We start from the raw sequence: 14,326 nt of genomic DNA, 5'->3' as shown, positions 1-14,326 counted from the left end.
TTCTTCTTTCAAATTCACACACGCAGATTCTTCTTCTCTAATATTGCGTTTTCTTCTTTTTCTTTTCCTTTTTCGTTATCGTCTTCTACTCCATTTCATTCAATTAGTTCAGTTTAAAACAAGCAGTCAAAAAAACTCTATTATCATAAAAAACGCATCGAATTCATTTTTGATCCAAATGAATCTCAAATAAACTAATAAATGAACCGAAATTACTTAAGGAATAAAAAATTTGGTCAAAACTTAACAGCAGCATCAACTGAATCTCAATTAACACACAAATGAACCGAAATTAGTTCAGTTTTGAACAAGCAGTTAAAAAGACTCAATCATCAACAAACACACATACAATTTATTTCTGGGTCCAAATGAACCTCAATTAAACTAAGAAATGAACCGAAATTACTTAAGAAATAAAAAATTTAGTCATTACTTATCAGGAATATCAAATGAATCTCAATTAATTCACAAGTGAACATCAATTAATTCACAAATGAACCGAAATTAGTTAAATTTTGAACAAACAATAAAAAAGATTCAATCATTAACAAAAACATATTGAATTTATTTCTGGATCCAAATAAACATCAATTAAAAAGAGGAACAGAAAAAATGTAGCAGCAATAGCAACAATAAAATAATGACCATTGAGAGAAACACGCGAAGAAAAAGAAACACGAAAAAGAAGAAAGAGGAAGGCGAAAAAGAAGAAGGAAGAACGCCAACAAAAAGAAAAAAGAATGCAAAGACGAACAAAAAGGAAAACGAAAAAAAAGAAGGAAGAACACAAAAAAAAAAAAGAATACGAAGACAAAGATAAAGAAGTGTTATTTAAATGTTTGTATACACACTAATGTAATAAAAGTGATTTTTATTAAATTTAAATTTATTTAATTAGACTTGAATACAAAAATATTTAAATGTATAATTGGCTTGAAAATTAAATTTGTTTTATAAAACTAGCCAAATCTTATAAAGCCAACCACTTTTTTTTCTCTCTCTCTCTCTTTCTCCGAACCATGTAAACTCTTATTTGTTGAAAGGATTCAATCATTTTCGACCAAAAAAAGAAGAAAGGATTCAATCATTTATGAATATCAAGTTAGTTTTAATATATCATAACCAATTTTGTTAGTATTAAAATTTTTTTTATCAGAAATAATAATTTATTCTTCTTAAAAATACAGCATATTGACATAACAAGGTTGATTGCATCATCTAATTAGATTAAAAAATGAGCGTTGACATAAATTAAGTAAATCTATAATTTACATTTAGTTAGTTTTATTAAATGGATTCAATCTTTTAAGTTATGTTTAAAAGAGAGACAGAAATTAAAAAATTGAGATTAAAAGACATAAATTAAAAGATAAAATTAAATTATATTTATATATCATATTTAATATAAAAGATTATGAATTGAATTATGTCTTAATATTTTATTTAGTTTAAGATAAAATAGAAATTGAGAAATAGATTTAGAATTTAAAAAATTAAATAAGAGTATTTTTTTAAAATATTATTAATTAAAATTTTAGTTTTTGTTTCTAAAAATTTTAGTCCCTTTTATCTCCTACTTTCTAAAGGTAAAATTTTATATCTCGGAACTGAAATTTCAATTTTAGCCTCTAACTACTAATCATAATACTGAATTTTAATCTTTCGGTCTTTGAAAACAAATCTATTTTACAGATACCAACTTTAATGTCCAAATCTTTCAAAGTAGTTGAAATTAAAAAAATAATTGATATATACTTTAAATGTTTGTGATATGAAAAGATCAAATATTATTTAAAAATTATTAGTTTATATTTTTAAAATGTTCAATTTAGTTTGATGTATTTTGATTTTATTTAATTAGTTATTAAATTGGACTTTATGTTATAAATTTATGATTTTTCTTTATTTTAACCTAACTTATTCACATCATAGTTTAAAAACTAAATCGAATGGGCTATTTAACTTTCTACCCAATTTTCCAATGCAATAAAAGAGATTAACTCAATCTCATTTGTCCACATCATGGTTTCATCACAAAAACTAAAAGAAAAATTTTCACACTTCTAATATTTGAATTACAATTACCATAATTTATAAGATATTTATAATATCTCGTAGTCTCGTTAGGTTAACATAAAAAAAACCATAAGCCTATAACACAAAATCCAAATAGAAAAGTTTAGGAATCAGCAATTTTATTAAATTCTGTCCAGCATGTAACCAGCAAAAAAAGTGAATCATTAGATAAAATCTCACACCAATCTCACACCATTAAAATTATCATTGATAGCTATTTGATGACTATAAATCACAAAAGTTGCTGGTTCCTAACACTTTTCAATTTAATTTAGTAACTAGTTAAATAAAATCAAAATACATCAAACAAAAAATTGAATATTTTAAAAATATAAACTAATAACTTCTAAATAATACTTAATATCTTTATATCACAAATATTTAAAATGAGTGTAAAAAATTCTTTAAAATTAGAATTGACTGCTACTTATAACTGTAACTGTAACTATAATTGTAATTGAAAGATGTTATCAGGGTCTTATATCAGGTTCTCCTACAGAAATTGGAAGTGAGGTGTTACTAGAATTAGAATCAACTACTGGCCTCTCATCATCACTACTAATGTTCCTTTGTAATGAAGTATTATACTCTTCATCAAGAGAGTGGTGGTGGCTTATTGTGAATGCCAAACTTGTCACATTCTTTTGTTCAAGAGCATTTCTAAGTGGCAAACGGCATACAGGGCATGTAGATTGCTTTCTTAGCCACATATCAATGCAAGAGACATGAAAACAGTGCCCACATTTTGGTATCATCCTCAACAATTCTTGTTCTTTGTAATCTGCCAAACATATCACACACCTGTAGTTGGAATTGTCCAATGTTACAAGTTCAATGGTTAATTTACAAACATGCTCTTGTGATTGTACTTACCATACAAAGTTATATAAAAGTTGTGGGATGAATAGTCAAGTGAATTATAAACATTTCATTGTCAAATAAGCATTTCCATATTTAGTCAATATATTGACCCATGCCTTATCTTCATGAGCTTATTTTTCAACTTATAAGAATATAAAATGCTTGTTGTATACATCATTTCTTATACAAAACTTAGAAATTATGAAAAATTGTTATTAGGTGATTAATATTGGGTTAATAATTAAAATAATTTTTGAAATATTACATGTTCTTTAATTTGGTTTTTAAAAGATACAAGAATAAATTTGATCAAATCTTCTACTATCTTCAGATTTATTCTTATATCTTTCAATATCAATTTAAAACGTCTGATTATTTAAAAACTATATTAGTGTACATTTAATTGTTTAGGAAATATTTTGATTATTAACTTAGATAATATTTTTTTATTGCACTAACTTTATATTTGTGTCCATATTAATCAATTTTCTATTTTTTCTACTATAACTATTATTCCTAACATTATCCTAATTTTATTGATAAATAAACTTTTCTTCCTTTTAAATCTCTTGTAATTTATGATTTTAATTTCTATGAATTTATTTTCATGGTTATGACCCAAATATTTTCAAAATCAAATAAAGATGATCTGAATATAACATGATAGTAAAAACAAATTTCACTTATTTCTAAAAATTATAGACCAAAACCATAAAATAATAATAATAATAATAATAATAATACAGAACTAAATTACATATAAAACTACCCACAAAAAAAATTATATATAAAACTAATTTATGTACAGCATCAAACTCTATTTAACCTTTCACCTTTTTATAAATTAGATTGAATTGTTCAAGGAGAAGAAGTGAACTTAACTGTGTACATTCAACGGAGCTGAAAGCCTCTTGGTTGAACTTTAAAGTGGGGATTGCAGAAACAAAAGCAGGTACTCCCTCAACAATAACATGTTCTCCCTAACAATGAAAAATACTTAAATTAAATTAAAATGGATATATAATAATTTCACCAGATAGATTGATGAAAATGAAACATGCCATAGAAATGAGAAGAAGAGTTCATCACAGGAGAGGTGAAATTAATTATTTAATTTATTATTACCCGTTCTATGTCTGGTCTTGATTGAAATTCGTATATAGTCCTTGATGATGAAGATGATGATGATGCTATATACCTTTGAATTCTCCCACAAATGATTCTTGTGCACACAAACACTATGAATGTTGCACTCAATCCAAAACCAATTATTGTAGTTACCAAGTTGGTACCTGAACTCCCCATGACATCAATCTTAACATAATACAAACATATATATTACACAAAAACAAATGACAAATTAAGAACACAAGAACTTTTCAAAAATTGAAAAAAAAAAACATTATATATATATATATATAGTAGACAAGTCACAACCCACAAGTTCTAACAAGAGATAAAAAAAAAAAGAAGAGAGAGAATAATTATGATTTATGAGTACTTGGAAAAATATTGTGGTATGGAATAATCGAAGTGGATTTGTGGAAGAAGAAGGTTAAATCTCTTACACCTTGAGAATCATTTTCATGGGGTCCACTTTTCAGTGAGTTGACCCACTCATATCAAACGGTTTTCATGGTAGTTAGTTGATTCTTCAAATCTCTTTTTTTTTTTTTTCAACAGAAATTTGGAGACACACATATTGTAGAGAGAGGATAATTCATAATTTACTTATATCAATATACGTATCTGGATACATAAGTTAATTTATTAATAAATATTAAATTACGATCAACTCTGTATAAATTCAATCAAATACCAATACCATCTATAAATTCAGGCTTTATATTTTACTTTAGATATAGATTTTGACTTTATGATAATTTAATTACAAAAATATTCAACTAATTAATTTTTTAGTGGAAGATAATAATTAATTAAAAATTTATTCTATAAAAATAATTACCAGAAATTTGATTATTTTAGACTAATTTGTAGCAATATTCTCAATTCTATTTCAAAATCTATCCAAGTTATATGGATAAAACAAGATCAAATTTTTAACATTTGTTTAAACAGACGAGACGAGTTAACTAGCCACTTGATCTATCCAAGTTAGTTATAATAAATTGACTTATGTTATGTGATTCTGAAGTTATAATGAAAAAAAAAACAATATATATATGTTAGGATTTGGTTGAATTAGTCTTACATTGCTTAGGATAGCAAATGGAGTGGGTGACCTAGGCTATAAATATGAGGCTAAGTTTTCTATATTTTTTGCATCAGTTAGAAACACTTAAAGTTTGTATTTGACTTTTCTTTTCCTCTATACCTTTTTATTAGAGAGTGTTGTGAGGTGTAGTTAAATATTTGCTTTGAGAGTGTGGGTGTACTGGGGTGATAATTGGAGTTTTCACATTAAATTTTTGTGTTGTGATTGTGTCTATTTTATTTTTCTGTGAAAGGTATTTTCTCAAGGAAAAATGATGTATTATTCCCAACAATATATATATATATATATATATATATATATATATATATATATATATATAATTGTTTCCTATGTTATTGCAAAAAATAAAGTTCTAGGGAAAGAAGTCTGGCCACTTTAGGATATGGTCAAATGTATTGAGTTTTTGCCAATTTTGTAGTAAAAAATATAATAATAAAATGATGTTTGAAAACCATGGCCTTTATTTAACTAGTCTTATCTCCTAAGATAAATCTTATTACTCAGGTATATGGTGGCATAATTTATTTTTATCTAAAACTGATGAATCCTTTTTTTTTCTCCTATCTTTAGGTGGATGGATTATGATAACAAAACAAAAGTCTCACCTTAATTAAAATCTATTGACATCACCATAAACGTAACACTTGGAACTCTGACAAAGTACGTTTATTATTTAATTGAGTGACAACAAAGTACTTATTCATTCTGTCATAACCTACTAGCGAAGTTGTTAAGGAATGGAGGAAAATTTTTTTCCCTCTTTAAATTATTTTATGAAAAAGTATGTGGAACCAAAAGGGATCAGCCAAAAGATAAACAAAACAATATTAAATTAATTAATTTAATTTTTATTTAATTTTTAATGTTTGTTATTAATTGTCGTTTTGAATAAAATCTCTCATTGACTAATATGTTTCAAATCCCCAATAACCACCCCTGGAATCACGGAACCCTTTCAGCAAGCCCGATCCAAAATTTATTTTCCCTTTCGTCAAACACAAATTCGAAAAATACATAAAAGAACATCCATTTAATATGAAAAAGAAACATTCTTATACTTAGTAGAAGAAACATCCATATATATTAATTCATAGAGATTTTGAATTCATCGAAAGATATTTGGCTGGATTTTGGCTGATATACTTTTGGTTCCCTATCTTTACTCTTATTTTATTTGTCAAATTACAAACAATTTCTTGATATCACCAGCTTTTCAAACGAACAAGGAACAAGTTCAATAGTTTAACAATCGAGTCGAGTCCTAAAATAATCATTGAGATTATCCGTTTGTGTTAAAATAGTTTTTAAAATTGGTAAACCTATACCGTATAATTAAGTATTTTTTAAATATTATTTTTATTCAATTTTTAAAATAAAAAATAAAAAATATTTTTTTATTTTTTAAATAATTGATACGTGAAAATAAATATTCAAATTAATTAAATAATATTAAATTTTTAAAAGACTGACTAAAGATTGAATTTTAAAAAACAAATAGTATTTTTAAAAAATATATTATGTTAATCCCATGAGTTAATTGATAAAAAAATTGAAAAATTAACATAATATTTTTTGTCAATTTTAAAAAAATAATTAACAAAATTTAAATTTATTGACTATTTTAACGCATACAATCAATTTGAGAGGCTATTTAGAATCTAATACAAAGAGAAATGGGGCGCAAAGATTAACAGCCTGAAGTGAATATGCTTCTTACATCTTAGTTCTACAGATTCCCCATTAGAAAGCTAATGAAATGTAAATGACGACATAGAAAACAAATTCAACTACTATTTAATTTCTTTCCCTGCTCCATCAATGCTTAGTTAACTGAATCAAAGTCTTTTTTTTTTGTCAATATGCTTACAGAAAACATGTAAATTGTTAATACAATTTTGCTCAAAGGAAATGTAGGTGACTAGGAATCCACCAACCTAATCTTTGACATTACCTACTTAAATCAATCAAAATTCATTTACAGTTGTATTCCGCAATATCTACAATTATCTATGATGCACAATAACATGAGATACCATATGATATGGATACTCAAATTATAAATTTTTATAAGATATAAGAATAGAAAATATATAGAAAATATAAAGTATTTTTTATATAATTGGTAATGATAATATTAAAATATAAATTATTTTTTAATTATTTTTAATATTTTTTAATTATATAAAATATTTAAAATATTTTTTATTTTAATAATAATAATATATATTATTTTAAAATTAATTTTAAAAATACATATTAAAAATAAAACTAGACACGTAATAATATTTAGTTGTATTCAAATATGTCGGCGAATGATTTTTTATTTTTTATTAAAACACAGTTAGATACCGAAAATATCATACAAATATCCATGAGTGTGTCCAAAATATATCCGGCCTATGGATTTGAAAACTCAGGAAAGTGTCCATACTCGAAATCGCAGCGCAGCCGCATCCTTGACCGTTACCAACTTACCATAATCCTGACCTTAATTGGAGTTTAAGAATCTTGTGGAGAAAAAATGAGCATAAGCATGATTTTCAAAGTTTCTTGTATGTATAGTTACTGCAGCCAAGTCATACAATGTAATATAATCAGAGCTATTAACTGCATCTACATTTGATGTATGAAGCAACTTGTCAGAGTCAAACGCCAGGTTTAGTTTAAGTCTAGTTGAAAATTGTTCAATTCATAACCACTTTCTTTCTTATTAGTTGATCTGTCAGATGCATTGCTAAGTCAAATTCTTCAACAACGTTTTGGATGGAGGGATTTTAAGGTAAAGGAAGAAGACTAGTTTCATATTCTATTATGTAGGCTTGTCTAACAAAAGAAAAAATATGACTAAGTGCTCCAATGGTTCTAATTAATGGTGTTTTTTTTTTTTTTTTAATGCAGAGCATATCCCATATTTGTTTTCTTTTATCTTTCTTTTAGTTCTCTTTATGTTTTCATGAAGTTTTTCTTTGTAAATATGGAGAACTACTCATTGTCATTGAAATAGTTTGATGGTAAAGCTGAGATGAGATGTTACATAAAATTTCAGAATGATCTATCCTAACAAAATCTCAATATCAGATAACTATATTGAGAATAAGACTCCATAATTTGAAGTTTTCAGATTTCAGCTTGAAAGGTTCTATTTCTAATAAAATAAAAATAAAGTTTTGCTAAATTCAATCATATTATCAATGTGTGAGATTACTCATGTTATGGCAAATAGAGTTAAAATTTAGATATTATATTAAAACTGATATCATAATTCTCATTATGTTCCTCAATTCAGAGGCAACCATTGAGCCAAAGCTCAAATGGAAGACTACCATAACACCAAGGCAATATGCAAGCAACAGCTAGAGATTTAACCCATTCCAAGTACTAAGTAGCATCAAATCCGGGTAAAAGAACAGAAGCTAGAAAATCAACAAAATTGCCCCTTCATTATTACTGTTTATTGAACTCAATAGTTCATAATGTAACTAAATCCCAAAAAAGCACATACATTCAGCTGGTATTTTACATCATTTATCCTTGGATCATGGTATAGGTGTATAGCACTATAGCACAAGTAACAACAATAGAACTTTATTCTAGTAAAGCGGGGTTAGTATTCAATGACATTATCCAAGTCATTGATACATATGATATCAATTCAACAAAGTTTTTACAATGGTTAATGAATAATATAATGATAGCTTAACACATTCCTCAATTATTGAAGCTCAGGAGCAGCAAGGTAAAGATATGCAATAAAGCATACCAAATCAAGCAACAACATACTTCCTCCTTTGAAAAAAAAAAAACACTTTTGGAATGTATTTAGACAAAAAAATTGCATCTAAATACATCCCAAAAGTGACTAATATTTTTGGACAGGAGAAGTAATATACAAAGCTGAATCAAATTGAAGACAGAATACAAAGCTTTTAAGACCGGATCATCATAGATCACAAGATCATTTAACTGCAGTGCTAGTAGGGACATGAATGTCTTTATAGAGACAAACATAAGGTGCATCACTCCCATCATACTTCCCTGCCCACCTCCCATTATCAATGCAGCTTGCATCCCAAATGGAAGCATACAAGAACATAGGCTTCTGAGGGAACCCTTTCCCTTCTTTCTTCTCCTCTCTTCTGACTACCTTCCCATCAATGAGCCACTCTATCACATCATAACTCCACTTGATCACATACTCATGAAAACCATCAGAGGCATCAAAACCCAGATGGTGAATCTTCTCCTTGTTGCCATTGCCACCACTGAAGTAGTTTGTCTGCACAATGGTCCTATCCTTACCCAAGAACTCAAAATCTATCTCATCTTGGGACTTTTCACCTGCATAACATAATAGGAGAAAACGTAACTAACAGCATAGATACATAATATAGAAAGATAAGAATATTAAAAACAAATTTTATTTATGGCTTAAATAATAAAGAAATATTTCTAAACAACTTCACTAAGTAAAATAACAAATTAAACTTTATAATCCTTGATCTATAGCAAGAACTCAAAGCATGTTTCACCAATTATGCAAGAGTAATTAACCCTTACTTCCTTCTCCAAGATCCAATTCTCTAAGTATTCTATACTATCATCCAATCACATAACTTGTAGTATAAGCTATTAGAATCAAATTGTAGTATCAAAATTATTAACTTTGATACTTAGCAATATAAGATATCGTCAGACGTGTAATTTGAAAAGTAATTATACAAAAATCTATTAGATCAAACTTTGAAATCATAAATCAGTGTAAAAAAAAAAAGCATATATATATAATTACATATATACCTTCTAAGGAAGAGAGGTAGAGGTTGAAGTTGAGGCCATTGGTGTTACCCTTAGGGCACTGGATGAGGGAGCTGAAGGTGCCATAGTGGAAGCGAGTGGTGGTGCGCCACCTGGCGCCGCCGCGGTGATCGAAGGTGAGGGTGATGGTGTTGGAATTAGGGCAGTGAGAGCATGCTTCTGGTGTGTAGTCAATGGCGATCTCTTTGAGAGGTTGTGTTTGATGGTGATGAAGAGGGTTTGTAGTGTCTGGGTGAAGAACTGGATCCGCCATTGTTGATTCGTGGAGTTTTCTGCAGTGTTTGGAACTTGGAAGGTGCAAAATGGAGAGAGAGAGAGAGATTGTAGGAGTGTTGACTGTTGAATGAATTGTGACCGTTGATGTTGATTACCTTTTCCCGATATGATTATTGTACGGTCGAGATTAAGGGGCAGAGAATAATATGATGTGTCTTATTCGGTTATTCCTCGTTTTCATGTGTAGCAGCATCCAACGACCACCATTCATGTTTGGATATACGGGTGAGCACGGTAGGTTTAGTTTAAGTTTAGGGTAAAATTAGAATCGAATAAAAAAGTAATTGATTTGATTTGGTTTTAATTTATAAATTTTTGTATATGTATTCGAATTAAATCAAATTGATTAAAAATTGATTGATTCAGTTCGGGTAATTGGATATTCGATGACTTTAAAATTTATAAAAAAAAATAAATTTTTATCTTAAAAATTCAACAAGTATAATAAACATGTAACATCAATAAAAATAATTCAAACATATTAAACATCAAATACATTAAAAATTAAACTTATTAAAATCCAAACATATTAATAGTGAATAATCATTATCAAATAGAAAAGTCATATATATTTTTTATTTTTTTATTTAATTAATATATGATCGGGTTCGTGGGTTAGTTCGAGTTACCTACTCCCAGAACCGATATCTGAACCAATTACTAATAAAGGTCATTGGTTTGGTTCAAGTTGGACCCGATTACCCGTTGGTTCCAAAACAAATTTAATTGGTTCGGTTCGGATTCGAACGGTTAATTGGATACCCACTATACGTGCTCATCCCTATTTGGATACGTATTTTATTTGGTAAAAATTCAGGTATAGTCAATTTCATGTAAGTTGATAGTTAAGAGCTGTTAGATTAAAATTTAGTCAAATCAATTAAATCATCTAATGATTCTCAAGTATCAACTTCACGTAAAGTCGACTGCACTTGAATTTCTTCTATTTTATTTTATTTTATTCAAGAATAAAATACTTTTCATTCTTAATTTTTCTACTAAATTATAATTTCATTTTAATGTTTAAAATGTTTTATTTTTATATTAAATATTAATTTTTTTTTTCTAAACATTTTTATCTTACCATATATTGACGTATATAATATTCGCTGTATGTTATCTTATATATTTTTAAAATATGAAAATGGCGAATTTAATTAAAGATTATGGAATTTGAAAAAGAAAAAAAATTACTAATGCATGTTATCATTTTTGAAATATTTTTATATAATACTAATTTTTATGGTATTTTTGATAAATTAAAGATTAATTCGCAGTTGAGTTGTATAAAAATAATTAGGGATAAGTATGATTTTGGTCCCTAACGTAGAGGCTGAAAATTTATTTCGTCCACAGCCTTTTTTTCACTCTAAAATGGTCTCCAAAATTTCAGTTTGTTTTAAAATTATCCTTTTTACTAATTTTTTTATTACCAACTACCCCTCATTAAAAAAAGTATAATATAAAATAAATATAAAATAAATAAAAAAAAAGAAAGAAAGGGATAGATATAGGGAAAGGGTGGGGGAGAGAAAGAAAGGGGGCGAGAAAAAGGGGGCAGGGGATAAGGGGGAGGGAAGGGGACCGCCGCACCACCGCACCGCCGCCCGCCGCCTTGCCGTCTTGCCGCACCGCACCATCGCACCACCACCACCACCTTCTTTTTCTTTTTCTTCTTCTTCTCTCCTTGCCGCTACCACCAGTCTTCATTACCGCCGCTGCTCTTCGCTGCCGCCGCCGCTCTGCTCCTCGAAAAAGGGGGAAGGGAACGCGAAGGGAGAAGAGGGGGGAGGGGGTTTCGGGAAGAAGAGGGGGAAGGGGAAGGGTGCTCGCCGCCGCCATCGGTCTTCATGGACGCCGCCGCTCTTCGCTGCCGCCGCCCCACCTCTTCTTCTTCCGCCGCACCACCGCACCACCAATTCTTCTTCTTCTTCTTTCTTCTTCTTCTGTGAACTGGATTTGTTTGTGAAATTTCTGGATTTTTTGTCAAATTTGTTGTGGAATATTGTTGTTGCTGAAATTTTTGTTGTGGAATATTGTTGTGGATTTATGATGATGATGATGACCATGATGATTTTAAAATTGGTGGTGGTGGTGGTGGGTTCTAGTGGTGGTGGTGGTTCTGTTATGATGATGATGATGATGATGGATGATGATGATGATGACCATGATGATAATGTGGTGGTGGTGGTGGTGGTGGTTCTGTTCTGGTGGTGGTAGTGGTTGATTTTGGTTGATTTTGGGTGAAGAGAGAAGGGTATTTTCGTCTGAAGGACGATTTTAAAACAAACTGAAACCTTGAAGACCATTTTAGAGTAAAAAAGGCCGAAAACGAAATAAATTTTCACTCTCTACGTTGGGGATCAAAATCATACTTATCCCAAATAATTAGTACAAGACCTTATAAAGTGTATTTTCAAACTTATAAAGGGTCTAGTGGGTTATTCAAGTAATGTCATTTTTTCATATACAAATTTTAGCGGTTTAAAATAAGGGGAGTTTTATGGTGTGGATGGCATTAAACATCCACATATTATGTGAACATCTTGGTCGATGAACACGTTTAGATTGTTTATGCTTACAGGTTCAGCTAATTGGATAGCAATAACATTTCAGGGTGTAGCAGTGGTTTTGTAAATGTAATGCACAATGTAAAAAAATTAATAAATGTAATGAGATGCTAATTATTTTTGACAAATTGAGGCTAATGGGCAAGTTGTATTTCTTTTTGTGTATGTGACCATGACTGGGTTTTGGACTTGAATCACCATTTTTTATGTAAGTGTGCAGAAACAAATTTTGTTATAGATAAAAACAAGTCAAAATAGCATTAAAAAGAAAATGGGCTAATGTGTTTTTAGATTTGTTTCGGTAATCTGATTGTTTAATTTCTAGAGAATATGACTAAGTTTCTCTAACTCTTTTTTATTTGTCATGGTATTCTTATAAAATGCAAGGGATTGTATATTGTTAAATGAACAAAAAAAACAAAAGGATTTGGGCTTTGCTAGCCCATCTTTATATCAAAAAAAAAAAAACAAAAGGATGCAATGCATTATTTTTATATTTAACTTAAATAAATAAATAAATAAATATGTGATGTATGTTACTAATAAGATAGAAAAATAATATTTTATTATTTTTTGAATGTTATTTTTTATTATGTTGTTATTAGCAATTATTTATATAGCTTAAATTTTCATAGTTTTAGTGAACTATAAAAATAGAGAATTTCTTTTAAACATTACATATGTCATATTAATAATGTAAATCAAATCTTTATGAGTATGCAATTTATTATAATATTTATGAAAGACGTTAAAAAATAAATAAATAAAGATATTTAACACTTCTCATTTATATTTTTATTCATCCGAATAAAGATATTAATTTGTATATAATTTTTTTTGTTAGAAAAACTTAGCCACATTCCTTGAAAATTAAAAAATTAAATTATCCAAACAAATCCAAAAACACATTAGCCTATTTTTTTTAATGCTTTCTTTGACTTGTTTTTATTCACAACAAAATTTATTTCTGTACAGTTGCATAAAAAATGGTGACCCAAACTCAAAATGCAGTCATAACCACATACACAAAAAAAAATTACAACTTATCCATTAGCTCTAATTTGCCAAAAATAATTAGCATTTTATTATACGTATTAATTTTCTTACATTGTACAGTACATCTGCAAAAAAAATGTCCATATAATATTCATAAGTATGAATGTTTAATGCCATTCATACCATAGAACTCTCCTTAAAATAAAGGACATATCCGGATAATTTTTTGTTGGAGACTTGGAGTAATTAACACACATGAGAGTTCTTTAGGAGCTCTACAAGACACTCCCCCAATTGAAAACATGCATGTTAAAGGAGGATGACAAACTGGTCCAAACTCGTTAGATCATTTTGCATAATTCGTTAAAAAAAATGGAATAAATTAAAAATTTAAAATTGTTATAATAAAAAAGTTTGCTTAATTCGTACGGTCTAATTTACGGATTTTGACGAGTTTTAATATAGTGAAACGAATTTATTCATTAGGTTTGCCATT

The 14,326-nt window shown here is 28.3% G+C and overlaps 2 protein-coding genes across 2 annotated transcripts; both read right to left on the bottom strand.

The window, feature by feature from the left end:
- Positions 1 to 2,420: 2,420 nt before the first annotated feature.
- Positions 2,421 to 4,572, bottom strand: LOC112755128 (putative RING-H2 finger protein ATL49). Its single transcript, XM_025803043.2, has 3 exons — positions 4,063 to 4,572; positions 3,820 to 3,917; positions 2,421 to 2,877 (listed from the first exon to the last, which is right to left on the bottom strand). Exons 1-3 carry the CDS (start codon positions 4,240 to 4,242, stop codon positions 2,547 to 2,549), a joined length of 609 nt encoding a protein of 202 aa, XP_025658828.1. The 5' UTR covers positions 4,243 to 4,572; the 3' UTR covers positions 2,421 to 2,546.
- A 4,022-nt stretch (positions 4,573 to 8,594) lies between these two features.
- On the bottom strand, positions 8,595 to 10,305 carry LOC112720357 (probable xyloglucan endotransglucosylase/hydrolase protein). Its single transcript, XM_025771274.3, has 2 exons — positions 9,971 to 10,305; positions 8,595 to 9,511 (listed from the first exon to the last, which is right to left on the bottom strand). Exons 1-2 carry the CDS (start codon positions 10,239 to 10,241, stop codon positions 9,129 to 9,131), a joined length of 654 nt encoding a protein of 217 aa, XP_025627059.1. The 5' UTR covers positions 10,242 to 10,305; the 3' UTR covers positions 8,595 to 9,128.
- Between the last annotated feature and the right edge of the window lie 4,021 nt (positions 10,306 to 14,326).

Source organism: Arachis hypogaea, chromosome 2, assembly GCF_003086295.3.
Source record: "Arachis hypogaea cultivar Tifrunner chromosome 2, arahy.Tifrunner.gnm2.J5K5, whole genome shotgun sequence".
Classification (NCBI taxonomy): domain Eukaryota; kingdom Viridiplantae; phylum Streptophyta; class Magnoliopsida; order Fabales; family Fabaceae; genus Arachis; species Arachis hypogaea.
This window is presented reverse-complemented; position numbering and strand designations above follow the sequence as displayed.

What these genes read in the sequence shown, in the direction of transcription:
- LOC112755128 (XM_025803043.2), bottom strand. Translation starts at nt 4,242, where the DNA reads ATGGGGAGTTCAGGTACCAACTTGGTAACTACAATAATTGGTTTTGGA. An exon ending in CAAGACCAGACATAGAACGG is followed by an intron (nt 3,918 to 4,062) that starts GTAATAATAAAT and finishes TTTCATTGTTAG; the next exon opens with GGAGAACATGTTATTGTTGA. An exon ending in AGCTCCGTTGAATGTACACA is followed by an intron (nt 2,878 to 3,819) that starts GTTAAGTTCACT and finishes TTCCAACTACAG; the next exon opens with GTGTGTGATATGTTTGGCAG.
- LOC112720357 (XM_025771274.3), bottom strand. Translation starts at nt 10,241, where the DNA reads ATGGCGGATCCAGTTCTTCACCCAGACACTACAAACCCTCTTCATCAC. An exon ending in CTACCTCTCTTCCTTAGAAG is followed by an intron (nt 9,512 to 9,970) that starts GTATATATGTAA and finishes TATGTTATGCAG; the next exon opens with GTGAAAAGTCCCAAGATGAG.